Genomic DNA, 17927 nt, shown 5'->3' on the forward strand with positions numbered 1-17927 from the left:
AATAAAGCATAAATGCTTTCCTTTTCTGTTAAATTAGTCTTAATTGAAAATGTGTGAGAGTACCTCAAGAGAAAATATTAATATATGATAGTTCATATTAGAACATTTGGCAGTATTAAAATACTGCTTAACTTTTTCCATATTAACATGCAGACATTTCACTATACTGTCATACTATTAACACTTTTTCAAGGAATTGTTTACCAGCAAGATGAATGCAATGCTTTACCTCCAAAACTGAACATGCAGGAATTTATGAATATGGTGGTAGTTTCTTTAGGTAAGCAATAAGAAAAAAAAATATTTATTACCTTTTTATTTAATATTACTTAGACTAGGAAAATGTCAAATGATTAGTTTATTTAAACAGTTAATTACAGTTGATTTGTGGTGTGTTTTTATACATATGAGTTTAAATTATTTGCAACCTTCCTTTGGATATTGTTAGTGATTTTAAATGAGAATTCTTTGTGTACAGATCCATTTGACTTTTCTAAAAGTTGTTTGCATTTTATTTGAAAAGCATGCTATATTGTTATTTAGTCCCTTGTCCACCATGGTATTTATGTCTGGGACAAGACCCAAGTGTGCAAAAAAAAAAAAAATTTGTCACGTGATCCATGTTTCTGTGCTCTAACAACATATTTGTAAGTAAAAGCATGGAGAAAAATATATTTATAGATGATTTTAATTTTTCCTCATATAACTGTTAATACCTATTTTTGTTTAGATACAATGTTACAAGAAAACCTATGTAAGTAACAGGATGGTTTGTGTAAAAAAGTTATTTTCACCTAAGTTTAACATTCAAACCATCTAAATTTATCGATATGTGCAAAATATGGCCATGGTGGTGAGATACTTAATAGATGTGGAATTTATGTTTTCCTGTCTTTCTTCCTTTTAGGTGACCAATGTCCCCAGCATCAGTAGATTGCCAGCTCCCTCTCCTTGCAGCACCCCAGCCAGCGTTATGCTGGTGCTGTCATACCCATCCCAGATTACCACAGCAGAATGGAGTTGTTCTTTAGTTGTAAGGTAAGTTTCCCTCCCCACTCATTTCACACACGCAGACTTAGCTTTTCATTTTACAATATTGTGTAGTTTTGTAAGTTTTTTAAAGTTTCTTTTCCATATGATTCCTTAGGTTATTAATGTATCACATTCAAAAACTTATAAAACTGCATAATACAATAAAGACCTTATCTTGTGACCATAGACCAGCTCCTTTTTGTAGTAATTCCCATGAGGTTATAAAACCTCCACTGTTTGACAGTTGGGGCATCTCCTGGAAAGGGACCTGGCAATCTGCAGCTGCTGTGGACATTGGATGAGAAAGTATTGAAAGGTAAGCTTCAAATTGAAACCATATTGTACGCTTTTGGTTCCATGGTGTATGCTTGAAATTCATACTCTATGTTATGTTAAACTTGATAATAAATTCATTTTAAAAAATTACTCTCTTTTTAAAAGTAATTTTCAGTAAATGTTTGAATTATTAAGTTCACATAACACATTAGGATTCTTAGAAAATATTTTTTATCTCTGGAAATAGAATTCCAACATTGAAAATAGTTCATTTATCCCCACATTCACATACCTGTTTATAAAGAAAGTCAGAGCTAAATTTATATACATAAAGCTTATTAAATATATGTTTTATTAGAGAACAGTTAGAGCGCTGTTCCACAAATGATCTTTTACTACTTCTACCTGCCTTGTTTATTGATTAGTGCAGATAAAGATTGTAAGAATCCTTCTGGTTTTTATTGCATCCATATTCTCTCATGTGTTTGAAAATAGGGGAACTTGCTGTTTTACTTATTTTTTAATTCACTTTTAAATTTTAGATCACTATAATTTTAAGTACTATTGTAATTAAAACAAATTTGAGATTTTGATTTTTGCATTACAAAGATACCTAGATGTAAATACAGGTATTTACAAAATACTGTCTTTTTCTTTTTTCGGAATTGTTTCTGTATAGGTCAAGAGAGAGAGCATTGTGCAGTGGAAGGAAGGGGATTTTAGCATTGAGGAGACCTAGAATTCTATTCTCAAGTCTACTTCTATCTACAAGTACTTCCCTGTATGTTACTTTAGCCAGTTTCCTTCTATAAAAATTCTGTCCTCTGAGTTCCCTTTTAGCTTTAATAATTTTATGCTAGAAGAAACATAATTGTTCTTAGTTTTTCCATTATCCTTATATGAAAATAAAGTTGATCAGTCAGAAAAGCTGTAGTGAATGACCTGATTTAAAGTTCAGAAAATAGTTATTTGATTTTAAGTAGATTTTTTTTAATTAACGTTTATTGGGGTGACAATTGTTAGTAAAGTTACATAGGTTTCAGTTGTACGGTTCTGTAATACATCATCTATATATCACATTGTGTGTTCACCACCCAGAGTCAGTTCTCTGTCCATCACCATATACCATGTTTCCCCCAAAATAAGACCTAGCTGGACAATCAGCTCTAATGCGTCTTTTGGAGCAAAACTTAATATAAAACCCAGTCTTATATTATAGTAAAATAAGACCGGGTCTGATATTAAGTTTTAGAGCTGATTAGAGCTGATTGGCTAGGTCTTATTTTCGGGGAAACATGGTATTTGATCCCTTTCACCCTCATCTACCACCCCCTATTTCTCCCCCTTACCCACTGGTAACCACTAAACTATTGTCTGTGTCTATGAGTTTTTGTTTCTTTGTCTTGTTCTTTTGTTGTTTTCAGTTTTATATACCACGTGTCAGTGAAATCATATGGGTCTCTATTTTTTTCTGTCTGACTTATTTCACTTAGCATAAGTAGATTTTTATATTAGACTGCAGTTAAGGTAGGTTGTTACCATCTCTGACTTTTAAAAGTTCGTAATTTTTCTTCTCTTTACATTTGTTCCATTGTATACTGTGACACTCTGAGACTATCACTAGGTAGAAAGGGACATATTTTAATTCCATTTGGGTTGTAATGACCAAAGAAGATGATAAATGAAATAAGCCATGTGAGTTTCTCTTTTGCTGTCAAGTAGTTAAAGCACCTTACCTCAAATACCAGTCCCAGAGCAGTGATTCTGAACTTTTAAAACCTGTGCTCCCTTTTGATCAACCTAAAAACAATGGATGTGCATACTCCATCGCAGGGTAGAGGGATGTCCTCTGTCAAGGTCATTGTATTATTTATATGTATCTTCTAGTCAAAATATTTTATCAGTCTTTACTTTCTATAATTTTTGTTATGTAAATAATAGACTTTTTGTTTTCCAAATACAGAATGATTAAATACACATTTTCAGATGTAAATGAAATACCATACCACCACTACCCCAAGTTGGGTATATGCAATTTAAAGAAAGGGAAGAAGGCCAAAAAATATATTAAGTTAGAAGGCCGTAGACATTCCCAAGCAGGTCATTGGGTAAGACAGAATTATGTGAAAATTAGAAATCTAGTCTCTGATTAATATTTATGACCCCTTCCCCTGTATACAGTCGGCTAGTTCAGTAATATATTTTCTGGGCAATGGATTAATTAAAATTTAATAACCAAAATAAAACCAAAAGGTGAAATCTTCCTAACCTTTTTTAAATTCTTTTCTAAAAAAATTAATATTGTAGTTTATTAGAGACATAAACACAGCTGACAAATGTCTTAAAATAACATCCAGCTACACAGTCTCCCCTTTTTGTGCCTCATCTACCTAGGCCTAAGGTCCCATAATACTGCTAGTCCTGCTTTCCCCACCCCATCACCACCCCACCAATCTAAATAATAGAAACCTTACTGCCCAGGTTAACTCTGCATCTGCCATTCTTCCCCAAATAACCCCTAATTAAAAAGAATGTAGCATGCCTGGTACTCCCTAGTCTTTTAACACTTATTCAATTAATTTTACCAGAAAAAGGATATTCTCCCCACTTTCATTCCTCATTCCTTTCCTCTTTTTGCTCTTTTTAGCCTAGGAAAAGTTTACTTCTACTCTCACCATTTCATTTTTGAGCCAAATGGTAGTTAAGAACTAGAAAAATTACGCTGACATGCCTTGTTAAGGGAACAGATCTCCACTTTCCTATTTTCTATTGTTTATTGAAATAAAACCCTCCCTCATTCCACAAAGGATTTACAGTGGCTGTCATTTATCTTTTCACATTCCTCAATTAGCTTTCCCTGGATAAAAGTTTTTTCTTGTTCAATTTTATTGTTTATTTTGTGTTTATTGATATTTTGTGTTCAGCAGATATTATTGTCTTAATAGTTTTGTTTTCGTGGGTTATATATAATAAGCACTTTATACTATTTTATAACATTTCCTCAAGAAAAAATAAAAGTTTGAAGTATAACTCGTTAAGTTGGGTTCTTTTAGAAAGCATTTGACAACAGGGAAGATATGTCTGTGTAGGTTAGTATGTTATATGAAATAAACTTTTCTCAAAAGTTTTTCTTACCATATGATTTGTCATGCCACTAAGAAGAGACAGAGTTAATGAGCCTAGCTAGGTTCTATATTCATTTTGTGAGCCTAGGTTCTATATTCATATGCACATAAAATCCTACATCTTCCTACTCTTCTAATAAAGAATTCCTCTTCCAAGATTTAAAAAAAAAACCCTCAAGGGTAGAAATATAGTTGTTACTTTTATGTGTATAAACATTCTGTCGATTCAAAGCACAAAATTTTGGGGAAGTAGGAACTAAGGTTTGTATGTGATTAAATTTTTCAGGACTGAAATGTTGAAGGTTTCAGATATATATACAATTGGGAAATTTATGTACAGATTTAGAATACATAAATCTCTAGGGAGTGGTAATTTTTCTGCCTTAATGTTTTACATACATGCAAATTGACTCAACAATTGCTATGGGATAAAATCTGATTTTATGCATGCTAAATGTGATCCGTAACATACAGTTGGGTGTCTTTTGTTATAAAAGAAATAAAATGAGTGGACCGTATGATATGGGAATTACATCTCAAAACTGTTACAGAAAAAAATACAAATGGTTACATAACTGTAAATGATGATGGTGACGTGGATAGGTGTACACTAACATTGTGGAGAACGGGAGAGGTGGGTACCTAGAGATACAACTTCCATAAACTTACTGTTCCTATGGTATTTGGATAATTTTATGGGTACTGGTGGTGTATTTTTACTAGCGGGTTTTATAACCTATGTCATACTGAATTTATGTGATACAGTTTTTAAGAGATAGTGATATAGTTCTAAGAACATGGATTTCAGCATCAGACAGATCTGGGTTCAAGTCATAAGACCTTAAACAAATCATTTAATCTCTGTGAGCCTTAGTTAATTTATTTGTTAAGTGAGACTAAAATGCACATACCTCAGAAGGGTTTTCTTAACAGCTAGAGTGTGTGTGCACTCTCATGCTCACTCGACCCCTCCCTCTCTCTCCCTCTCCCCCACACTGTATATATGAAGGAAATACTTCAGATAATACTTAGCAAATGGAGGGGATGTCAGTAATTATTAACTCTTAGTGTAGCATCATAATATTGAAAATGACCACTTGTTTGCTTTTCTGTGCTGGAAACCTTTTAAAATTGTAAAATTTCCCAAGGAAGTTTATTAAGAAGACTGCTTTTCGATATGATAACAATCCTGACTTTTCTTTTTTTTCCTCACTCTTTGGGAATAATAGGAAAACTTTACAGATGTGAGCCATAGCCTTTACACATTTAATGAATTTATGTAAATGTGACATACTGTACTTAGTAAATTATTTATTAAAATATTTACAGTTGACCCATTTACAAACTTAAAAAAAATTTGTCTCTTGACTAAATGGATTTTAATTTCTCCTGTAGAATTGACAATCTTTAAAATATGTCAAATAAGATTTACTACAGGATACTTTTCTCCTTTCTGCAAGCTAAAGAAGAGACACTTGGATGGGTATTGGTGCTTTGTTTTTTGCTCAAAAAAGAAGGCTTGACGTTCACTTTTAGATTAAATCTAAGGGATTTACTTTTAAAATTGTGTTTTTAGGGCAAATGGTATCATCGGAGGCAAGCTGTAAAAGAATTGCATAGTACATTGATACGTCTTTTAAATGAATTGCTGCCATGGGAACCAAAGTTATTGAAAGCTTTTCAAAGAAACAGGTAATTCAAGCTTTATAATCTATTTTACTTATTTTAGAACTCTTATATTAGGATTATGGGAAGATATCCTGGAATCACTTAGTAGTTTTCTATTGATTTGTAATTCAGCAGATATTTTGTGTGCCCCGTGTGCAGGGAACTTCCTAAGCCCCGAAAAAAATAGTGTTGATTAAACAAGACTCCTACTCTGTGGCTTACATTCCTTTTTGTTGTTGTTTTTTCTTTTGGTTTGTTTTGGTTTTTTTATGGTAGAATGCACAAACAAAATTTCTTACCATCTTAACCAGTGTTAAGTGTACAGTTCAGAGGTATTAAATACATTCATAATATTGTGTTACTATTACCCTATCCATCCCCAGAACTCTCTTCATCTCGTAAAACTGAAACTCTCTACCTATTAAACGAGAAATCCATATTCACCCCTTCCCCTAACCCCTGGCAACCATCATTCTATATTTTGTCTATAATTTTAACTACTCTTAAGTACCTAATATAATATGCAATATTTGTCTTCTTGTGACTGGCTTATTTCACTTAGCATAATGTTCTCAAGGTTCATCCATGTTGCAGCATATGTCAGAATTTACTTTTCAAGGCAGAATAATATCCCATTGTATGCATGTACTACATTTTGCTTATGCATTCATCTGTTAGTGGACACTTGGGTGGCTTTCATGATTTAGCTGTTATGAACATGGATGTACAAATATCTCAAGACCTTGCTTTCTGTTTTTGGGTATATAAAGAAATGGAATTGCCAGATCGTATGGTAATTCTGTTTTTAGTTTTTTGAGTTTTCCACAGTGACTGTACAATTTTACATTCCCACCAATTACCCACAGGATTCCAGTTTCTCCATATTCTCACCACTATTTGTTATTTTCTTTTTATAGTAGCTATCTTAACAGGTATGAAGTGGTGGTATATTGTTAACAGTTTTGATTTGCATTTTCCTGGTAATTAGTGATATTGAATATTTTTTCATGTGTTTCTTGACCATTTGTATATCTTTGGAGAGATGTTTATTCAAGATTTCTGCCAATTTTTGAATCAGCTTGTTTGTTTTTTTGTTGTTGAGTTCTAGGAGTTCTGTATTCTGGCTATTAGTCCCTTATTGGATATATGACTTGTAAGTATTTTCTCCCATCCTTGGGTTAGCTTTTTACTTTGCTGATAGTACCTTTAATGCATAAATTTTTAAAATTTTCATGAAGTCCAACTTGTCTATTTTTTCTTTTGTTGCCTGTACCTAATTGCTCTGGCTAGAACTTCCAGTACTATGTTGAATAGAAGTAGCAAAAGCAGGCCTCCTTGCCTTGTTCCTGTGCATAGAGAAAAGCTTTCAGTCTTTCACCATTGAGTATGTTTGCTGTGGGTTTTTCATGTATGGCTTTTCTTAAAGCCATTTCCTTCTTTTATTTTTTTAATTTTTTTTTTAATTAAAGCTTATTGGGTTGACAATGGTTAGTAAAGTTACGTAGGTTTCAGGTGTACAATTCTGTAATACATCATCTATATATCATATTATGTGTTCACCACCCAGAGTCAGTTCTCCTTCCATCACCATATATTTGACCTCGTTTAGCCTCATCTAAGGGCCATTTCCTTTTATTCCTCCTTTGTTGATTGTTTTTATCATGAAAGGATATTGAATTTTGTCAAATGCTTTTTCTGTAACACTTGAGATGATCATGTGGTTTCTTTCCTTCATTCTGTTATGTGGTGTGTGACATTAATCAGTTTTCACATATTGAACCATCTTTGCATTCCAGAAATAAATCCCATTTGGTCATGATGTATAATTTTTTTAATATGCTGCTGAACTTCATTTGCTTGTATTTTATTGAGGTTTTTGCATTAATGTTTATAAGAGATATTAGTCAGTAGTTTTCTTGTAGTGTTTTTGTTGGGCTTTGGCATCAGGGTAATACTGGCCTCAAAGAATGACTTAGGAAATGTTTCCTCCTTTTCAGTTTTAATGTCTGATAAAATTCACCAATGTAACCATCAGGTCCAGGGCTTTAGTTTGTGGAGAGATTTTATTGTTTATTGATATGATCTCCTTAATAGTTATAGATCTATTCATATTTACTATTTCTTCATGATTTAGTTTTGGTAGGTTTTATGTTTCTAGGAATTTGTTCATTTCATCTAGGTTATCCAATTTGTTGGCATATAATTGTTCATAGTTCATTTAATAATCCTTTTCAGAATTGGTACTAATGGCCCAACTTTCATTTTAATCATTTGAGTCTTCTTTTTTTTTTTTAAGTCCTTCTAGCTAAAGGTTTGTCCATTTTATTGATCCTTACAAAGATCCTTTTGGTTTCATTGATTTTATTTTTCTATTCTCTACTTCATTTATCTAATCTTTGTTATTTCTTTCCTTCTGCTAGTTTTGGGTTGTTTGTTCTTTTTCTAGTCTCTTAAGTTATAAAGTTATGTAGGTGATTTGAGATCTTTGTTGTTTTTTAATGTAAGCATTTACAGTTAATAAAATTTCTCTTTAGCACTGCTTTCACTGTGTCCCATCATTTTTGGTATGCTGTGCTTTCATTTTGATTCATTTATAAGTATTTTCCAATTTCCCTTATGATTTCTTTTTCAGTCCATTGGTTGTTTAATAGTATGTTGTTTAACTTCCACAAATTTATGAATTTTCCAGTTTTCCTTTTGTTACTGATTTCTTCTATGGCTTATATTCTAATGCACAACAAAGACAAACTCAACTGTCAGATGGTAATAAGTGCTATGCAGAGAAATAAAGCTGGGTAAGGGGAGTAGAAAATGTCTGGTTTGGATGGGATGACGATTACTCTTTTACCGGGGTGTCAGGTATATTCCCTGATGAGTTGATGTTTGAATAGAGATCTAAAGGAAATGAGGGAGAGAGCCATATGGTTATCTGAGGGAAAATAAGATGCAGAAGCCCTAAGATTGTAAACATGCTTGCCATTTAGAGGAAATGCAAAGGGGCAAGTGTAACCAGAGTGAGAGAGAGTAGGAAAGTGGTAAAAATGAAGAGTCTGAAAAGTACAGGGAAAGGTCACCAGATCATGCAGGTCTTTTACGGACTTTGGTTTTTCTCTGACTGAGATGAGAGGTCATTGGAGTGTTTTAAGCAGAGGAAGGACATGATCTGACTTACGTTTTCAAGCACTCGCTCTGCCTGCTATATTAAGGTTAGTGTAGTGGGGCAAAGGTGAAAACAGGGAAATCAGTTATATTATGTAATAATCCAAGCCAAAAAAAAGGTGATAGTAGCTTGCACCAAGATCGTAGCAGAGCAGATGGCAAGGAGTTGTGGATTTTGGATATATCTTGAAGGTAGGATTGATATAATTTGCTTAAGGATTGGGTATAGAGTGTCAGAAAGAACAAAAAAGGAGGAGTGAAAAGATGATGCCCAATATTTTTAGCCTAAACAACTGGAATGATAGAATTGCCATTAGCTGAGATAGGGGAAACTGGAGTAACAGATTTGGGAGGGAAAAGGAAGTTCAGGAGTTTAGATTTCAACATGTTAAGTTTGATACACTTTTTAAACATCTAATTAGAGTTATTGAGTAGGAAGTGGGAATTGTCCAGATATAGATTACATTTAAGATATGACACTGGAAAAAAACACCTAGTTATGTGAGCATAGATAGAGCATAGATAGACTGAAAACCCTGAAGCATTCCAACATTTAGAGGTGGTAGGGATGAATAGTACTTAGCAGAAGAGACTGAAAAGCAGAATGATCAGTATGATAGGTAGAAATTATACGACAATAGAAAAAGGGGCGTCTTGGAAACCAGGTAAAGAAAGAGGTCTGATCATGGTAGATTGCAGAATATGAGGACTAAAAATTCATTATTGCATTTGGCAACATGGAGGTCATTGATGACCTTGATGAGCTACCTGTGTGGGTAGAGAAGTTGGTAAGAGAGTCTGGTCAAGAGAATTAGGGGAGAGGAATTTGAGTTTTGCTATGAAGTAGAGCAGAGAAATAGGGCAGTGCTTAGAAGGACAGGTTGGAGTCAAGAGGTGGTGCTTTTTGTTGTTGTTTTAATGGGAGAAATAATATGTTTGTATGCTGGTGTAAATTATCTAATAGAGAGGCAAAAATGAACGCAAGCAAAGGAAGGGACACTGGTAGAGTCATATTCTTAAAGAGGTGAGAGAGGATGTGTAAGTGGAAGGGTTAGCTTAAATAGGAAGACAGAAAATATAAGGACAAATGAAGGTCTTAATTTGCAGGTGACGTGTGAAAGTTCTTGTCTGATCGTTTCTATTTTCCCTGAAATAAGCAAAGTCACTAGCTGAAACGACTGAGAAGGGAGGAAATTATATGACTCCCATGTAGATATTTCTAAAAGGAAATTCGTTTTACACTTATCCTTTGGTGTGACCCATTCTAGTATCTTACGGCCCTCATCTCCATAAAACCCGTAAGTAATAATTTAAAACAAATAAATTGAGAGTAATTATTAACTAACATTTATTGAATATTTATGTGCCACACATACTATGAGGTAAGCTCTGTTATTATCCCCATTGTACAAATAAGTAAACTGATACTTACGAAGCTTAAGGTACTTGCCCAAAGTCTTAGAACTGTTAAGTGACAGATGTGAGACTTAAACATCATTTTGCACAAAGCAAGAATTTGTAGAAAATATAAATTGGAGACTGTACATTCAGATTTTGTTTTAAAAGAACAAACAAAATGGTAAGCTAAAGATAAAAGTTAGGGGTAGAATAGAGAAATTCAGTTGAAAGCAAAAGGAATAATAAAGGATCTCTACAACATCATACCATCATTTGGAAATTTTCCATTATGTTTGTGAAAAGGATCTCAAAGACCACCTTTCAACTTTATTAAGCATAATAAAGAAGTATTTCTGGAGAGACCCAAAGATTTAGGTATAATTACTCTCAGGATTAAATGATGGAGTTTTTTGTTTGTTATTCTCTGTATAATAGTAAAAAATAATAGATACCATTTCTTAGAATTTCTTGATTAACTATTTTAAATGACCTTTTTAAACTATAATAATTTTAAGACTGTCTAAAATTTACTTTTACCAATGTACCTAGAAAAAAAAATTACCTTTCTCTCATTTACTAGGTCTAACAGCAGCCTTTAGGAAGACAAATAGGTGGTATGTGCAAACACTTTATTCTGAAATTGCAGATATAATCTTTTCAGTGTCTTATGCCTTAAACCCTGGGTTTTGTCTTCTTGAACAATAATAATTGGCAAGACTGAACTAAGTAAGCATCTTAGACACACTTGAGATTAAAACACAGTTTTTAGTGACTTAACTGAGAATATTTTAATACATAGTTTAAAATGTTAAAAGTTAGTTTAGCTTTCAAGAGTTTAATACATATGTATTGTTTGTTATATTGGGCAAACATATATTTCAGGAGCCGCCTAAAGAAAGACTATGATGATTTCAGAAGACAGCCTGATCATGAAAAATTTACTAGAGAACTATGGACTACTGAAGAAGGTGAAGGAGATCCTGGTAAAGAATCTCCTAAAATAGAAATCAGTAAGTCTATAGACTCAACAGAACCTCTAGATATCCTGGAGAAAGATCACTTTGATTCAGGTAGGCATTAAAACTTTCTTTAAATCAACACTAAAAGCACAAAGAGAAGTTTTTATATGTTTGTGGAGATAAAGGATAATCTGGTTAATGACGTATATTGATTGGGGAAATCTGATATGTTTTGAGGGTGTACTATTTCCTTATAAAAGATTCTTTGAAGTCATTATTATATTTCAGGAGTTTCTAGAGCCAGTGCCTGACCCCAAACTGTAGGTGTATCATTGCTCATTACAGACCACACATCCTCCACACATCCTTGGTCTTCAATTCCTTTGAAATAGGTTCATCCTCTTCTTTTTTTTTTTTTTTTTTTTAAGATTTTATTGGGGAAGGGGAACAGGATTTTATTGGGGAACAGTGTGTACTTCCAGGACTTTTTTCCAAGTTAAGTTGTTGTCCTTTCAATCAGTTGTGGAGGTGCACTGCCGTTCAGCTTCAAGTTGTTGTCCTTTCAGTCTTAGTTGTGGAGGGCACAGCTCAGCTCCAGGTCCAGTTGCCGTTGCTAGTTGCAGGGGGCACAGCCCACCATCCCTTGCGGGAGTCGAACTGGCAACCTTGTGGTTGAGAGGACGCGCTCCAACCAACTGAGCCATCCGGGAGGCAGCTCAGCTCAAGGTGCTGTGTTCAATCTTAGTTGCAAGGGGCGCTGCCCACCATCCTTTGCGGGACTCGAGGAATTGAACTGGCAACCTTGTGGTTGAGAGCCCACCTGGCCCATGTGGGAATCGAACCGGCAGCCTTCGGAGTTAGGAGCACGCAGCTCCAACCGCCTGAGCCACTGGGCCGGCCCATCCTCTTCTTTTTATTATCACTATTTTTGAAGCACTGTTTCTGATGTTTGCTTTAAATGGAACTTGGCGAGTCCCTAACACTGTGAAGACACTGTGAAGATTTTTTTATAAGGAATGACCAAGGTTGATAGCCTAATGAGACCTGAGATTAGACACATCATTAGACACACAGTTCTACTAAAGAGGCTGGATTAGATTATCTGAAATTAATTTCAACTCATCAAATAATATGATTATGTAAATATAGTTAAATAACTTTCTTTAGTTATATAAGAGGTTAGTATGAAATTTTATGGTTACAAATGAATTAATCTGTTGTTTTTCATGTCTTTGGTAAATTGAAAAGTGTTACTTCTCATCAACCCTCTTCGACCAAATATGAAAATAATTTTATTTTACTGTTGGGATAATTAAACACCAAAAAAAGCTAGATATTGTTCATCCTTTAGAGTCTAAAAATAGATTAGAATGGAGAACCATTGGGGTGGCTGGTTAGCTCAGTTGGTTAGAGCACGATGCTCGTAACACCAGGGTTGCTGGTTCGATTCCCGCATGGGCCAGTGTGAGCTGCACCCTCCACAACTAGATTGAAACAACTACTTGACTTGGAGCTGATGGGTCCTGGAAAACACTTAAGATAAATAAATAAAAGTTTTTTAAAAATAAATAAAATAATGGAGAACCATCTCTCTTTAATATCAAGGTTTCCCTATATAGAAGAGAATTAGGGTAGATTCCTTTCCAAATCTAAATTTCTGAACCCTACTTGCTGGTTTGATCTCTTTAAGGAGGTAGAATTTCCTTTTGCACTTGTAGTCTTAAAATTAGCAGAAGTTGACCAAAAGTAATTTTCTTATTAATAATACGTTGTTCTTGGAAATGCTTATGATATCAAGATTACCATGTCAAAGATCACCTTACCTTAATTTCCACCAGTGGTGCTGGGGCTTTTGAATCACCCTATAGATTTCTTCATAAATTACCAGTTCAAAGATTGACTTTTTTATATAATTGGTCTTATTGTTATTCATTTGTTATTTTATATTAACAAAACGCTTGTTTTATAATTTTCAGATGATATGAAATTGTCAGAAATAGATTTTCCTATGGCTAGAAGCAAGTTGTTGAAAAAGGAATTGCCTTCTAAAGATGTACTGAAGACACTGCCTAAAACACTTAAGCGACAGTCAAAACAAACCAGTTATCTGGATGATAGCACAAAAGAGCTTTCTCCAAGGAAGAAAGCAAAGTTAAGCACAAATGAGACAACAGTTGAGAATGCGGAAGGTGATATGCAGATTGACTGTTTGAATGCATCGAAGCATACAGAGCCACTGTTGCCAGAGTCATTAGCCTCAGTGGATTCAACACCAGTGTCTATTTTCCAAAAAGGGACCAAACCTATTCAGGCCTTGCTTGCAAAGAATATTGGGAACAAAGTGACCTTAACAAATCAACTGCCCATTTCCACAGGTAGAAGTGCTTCTGCTATAGAAAAGCCAGTTATATCTCCTCCAGAAGCAAGCCCCATAAAGCCAGCATTGACCTGCCACACCAATACAAAAGGTCCTTTACAGATGGTATACAAAATGCCCTGTGGCCAGTGGTTGCCTATAGATCTTCATAACAGCTCTGTAAAGATTCAGATGCAACCTGTGCTAGATCCTAAAACAGGAGAAAAAATCATGCAGCAGGTTCTCATTCTGCCTAAGAATTTCGTGATTCAGCACAAGGAAGGGAGAGCAGTGGCAAAAGAAATACCACCACTTCAAAAAGGTACAGAACAACGTTGTTTATCCTTCCCACAGACAGCAAATACAAACTCTTCCTTAGCCTCAGTCCTCGCCAACTCAGCAGGAGCTGTTTCTACCCATCTACCGAATGCAGTTTTCAACAACACGATTACACCTTTGTCAAATTTGAGTAATGCTAGACCACAGCCTTTGCCACCTGTAAGCTCAGTAAGTAATTTATTACCACCAGTTAAAAATAGCCAGAGTGAGGCAGGAAAAGTCAAGAACGCAGTTTTAGCAGCCACATTCCCCCAGCCCATCGCTTCACCCACCATTTCCTCAACAGTTCAGCCTCTGTTATCAGCAACAACACTAAGTGGATCTACAAATCCTGGTAGCTCCCTCACATGTTTTGCACAACAAACTGCTGATTCTTCTGAAGTAAAGCAAGAACTGAAAACTGTGTGTATAAGAGATTCACAGTCAATTCTGGTTAGGACACGAGGTGGGAACACTGGAGTTGTAAAAGTACAGACCAATCCAGATCAAAATTCACCCAACAGTTTATCTCCAAGTTCAGTTTTCACTTTTGCTCCTCAGCTTCAGGCATTTCTGGTGCCAAAATCAACAACTTCATCATCCTCTGCTTTTTCACCAGTGTCTGGAACGACAGCTACATCTAGTCTCCCACCTTTTGGCCAAACACCAACTTCTGTTTCCATTCCAGCTGGCTTTAATCCGTCCTTGGGGAAAAATCTCAAACTCACATTAGGCCAACCTACCTACAGTGGTAATTTGGCCCACATAATAGATAAAACTTCATACGTGCCCTCTTCTCCCTTAAAGTCTTCTGTTTCTTCTAGCACTCTGCTCCCATCAACAGCAAGTAGTTCAGCAGGCGTACTTAGCCTATCAACAGGAAATTTTGGACAAACCAATGCAAATGTTATTCATACTCCAACTAAACAGCAACAAGTAGATTATATCACAAAAAGTCAGCCTGTTACAAGGTCAGAAGCAACAGCAGCAACAAATGGAGATGTGATCAGTGGGACTACAGTTCAGAAACTTATGCTTGTGTCTGCTCCATCTGTTCTTTCTTCTGGCAGTGGAACTGCAATTAATGTGACACCTGCACCTACAGGTGTTTCTGCCCAGAAATTAGTTTTTATTAATACTCCAATTCCCAGTGGCACTTCAACCCCAACTATTGTGGCAGAACCATTAAAACAGACTCTTCCTCCCTCCTTGAATAAAACATACGTTAAGGCTCCAGAACAACCCCAGATAGTACTGATTCCATCGACAGTGGGAGCACCAATAAAAATAAATTCATCACCAACTGTGTCTCAGATAAAAGATGTGAAAATTGGATTAAACATAGGTCAAGCAATTGTAAATACTTCAGGCAGTGTGCCAGCTGTACCATCAATTAACATATTGCAAAAGGTAACCCCCAAAGGAGAAGAAAAAAGTACCAAGGGCTATGTTTTGCCATTGTCGACAAGTGGTAATTCAATTCCAGTAAGCTCAAATTTTGTGAGTCAAAATATTACTCCTGTTAATGAATCAGTGGTTTCTGCAGCAAGAGCAGTAAACATGTTTTCAGTAACAGGAGCAAATGTTTCTTTGGGTTCTCTTTCAGTGACCTCAACCTCTGCTTCAGTTGGGACACGACCTCCTGTTTTAGTCAGTGGAAATGATACCTCTTCAAGAATTATGCCTATTTTGTCAAATAGACTTTGCACGTCAAATCTCGGAAACACTGTGGCTATATCAACTGTGAAAACAGGACATCTTGCATCATCTGTTCTGATTTCAACTACACAACCAACAGTGTCTCCTAAATGTTTAACATCAGCTTTGCAAATCCCTGTTACTGTTGCCTTGCCTACACCTGTGACTATATCCCCTAAAATAATCAACACAGTTCCACAAGTGGCAACAGTACCAGGAGCCACACATTCTGTATCTCTTTCTAAAAGACAATCTCGGACCTCTGTCCAGTTTCAGTCACCAGGGATTTCAGCTACAGTGCCAACAAATATAAACACAAATAAACCTCAAACTGAATTGCCATCCCTTTCACCAAACCCAGGTAAAATAATTAATATTTCCAATTTTGCTTCTCTGCCAAACCAGCAAATGTCCCCTGCTTTAGTAAAACCATCCTCCAGTTACAGTTCCACTCCAGGTGGCTCTGCTATTCACACTGCTACAGCACCATCAAATGTAACTGGTGTGGGGGGCAGTCAGTTCAGTGAACCTTGTATTCAGCAAAAAATAGTCATCAACACCAGTACACCCTTGGCACCTGGTACTCAAATCATGATTAATGGAACCCGGTTTATTGTTCCACCACAAGGTCTTGGAGCTGGCAGCCATGTTCTCCTTATATCTACTAATCCAAAATATGGACCTCCCTTAGTTTTTAACAGTGGCCACGGCATTCAACCTACACCAGTAGATAATCCTGCCCAGAAGATCACACTAGCATCAAATAATTCTTTAAGTGGACAACCTGTAAAACAGTCTCTAAGAACCTCTACAAAAATTGTAAACTCTCTCGGGAATGCAAGTTCTCTAACCACAGTACATACAACACCACAAATCGTAAACACAACTGCTAAAGTTTCTGTTGCGCCTCCTGTATCGACGGTGTCATTGACTTCAGTAATTAAGTCTCCTCCAGCTACTCTCTTAGCTAAGACATCTTTGGTTTCTGCGATTTGCTCTAGTAACCCTCCACTGCCAAGTAGCACTTCAGTGTTTCATTTGGACACATCAGTCAAAAAATTGTTGGTTAGTCCAGAAGGAGCCATTTTGAATACCATAAATACTCCAGCATCTAAAGTTTCCTCACTCTCTTCATCTCTCTCTCAAATAGTTGTATCTGCCAGTCGAAATCCTGCCTCTGTCTTCCCTGCTTTTCAATCATCCGGCTTAGAGAAGCCTGACACAGCTGCATCTTGAATTTAGACTAAACGAGCCAGTTTTTAAATAATGGGGCATTGTTTTAACTCCCATAAAAATTTTAACCGTTTATTATACTGTTGAAAACATACTATACATAGTTTGTGTGTGTGTGTGTGTGTGTGTGTGTGTGTATGCTTTAATGTATCTTTTCATTAGCTTGCAACAAGGCTTTATTTTCTTGGGGAGGGAAAAATATGTTCCATTTCACTCATTGGTATGAATATGTTTTCAGAGGTTGTTTCAAGTAGACAGGATTTACCTGTCTGTATAACGTAAACTAAACAAAGTCAAGGTTGACTAGTTTGGAGTAAGCTAGCCTTTTGCACACTTGCATTGACATGTTTCTTCTTGAATTTGGACTGTTGGGGCGCGTATCTTTGATATTGTATTCTGTGTCATTAGTGATACCTTATTTTTGTTTCTGTAAAAATATATATATATATATATTTATGCATTGTGAAAATGCAGTCCATGGTGTAAAATTGTACATATTCCTAAATCCCTAACAACCTGTACTAAACTATATGTACAAAGAACTATGCTGTCTTATTTATGTTTTGTTTACATAATGTATAGTTTTTTAAGTATTTTAGTAATTTTGGACCAGTGAACTGTTAGCAACAATGCAGAAGTATCTGCATGTAATAAACTGAGTTGCTGTATTTGTTTGTTTGGATACCATTTTTAAAGTGCATTTCT

The 17927-nt window shown here is 35.3% G+C and overlaps 1 protein-coding gene and 1 non-coding gene across 7 annotated transcripts in view; both read left to right on the top strand.

Moving 5' to 3' along the window:
• KIAA2026 (KIAA2026 ortholog) overlaps window positions 1–17890 on the top strand; it is an 84491-nt gene extending 66601 nt beyond the window's left edge. For 3 of the 6 annotated variants that reach the window (XM_033122390.1, XM_033122393.1, XM_033122395.1), the window contains 4 exons: window positions 6010–6125; window positions 7204–7254; window positions 11541–11728; window positions 13594–17890. In XM_033122390.1, the coding sequence (XP_032978281.1) occupies window positions 6010–6125; window positions 7204–7254; window positions 11541–11728; window positions 13594–17225 (3987 nt within the window). In that variant the 3' untranslated portion in view covers window positions 17226–17890. The remainder of the gene's footprint in view (window positions 1–6009; window positions 6126–7203; window positions 7255–11540; window positions 11729–13593) is intronic. The other 3 variants (XM_033122392.1, XM_033122394.1, XM_033122391.1) reach the window with 2 other exon arrangements.
• Window positions 13006–13079, top strand: TRNAT-CGU (transfer RNA threonine (anticodon CGU)). The gene has a single exon. It is a non-coding gene; the product is annotated as a tRNA-Thr (tRNA).
• Window positions 17891–17927: the final 37 nt, after the last annotated feature.

The sequence above is a fragment of the Rhinolophus ferrumequinum genome, chromosome 12 (genome assembly GCF_004115265.2).
Source record: "Rhinolophus ferrumequinum isolate MPI-CBG mRhiFer1 chromosome 12, mRhiFer1_v1.p, whole genome shotgun sequence".
In the NCBI taxonomy this organism is placed as follows: domain Eukaryota; kingdom Metazoa; phylum Chordata; class Mammalia; order Chiroptera; family Rhinolophidae; genus Rhinolophus; species Rhinolophus ferrumequinum.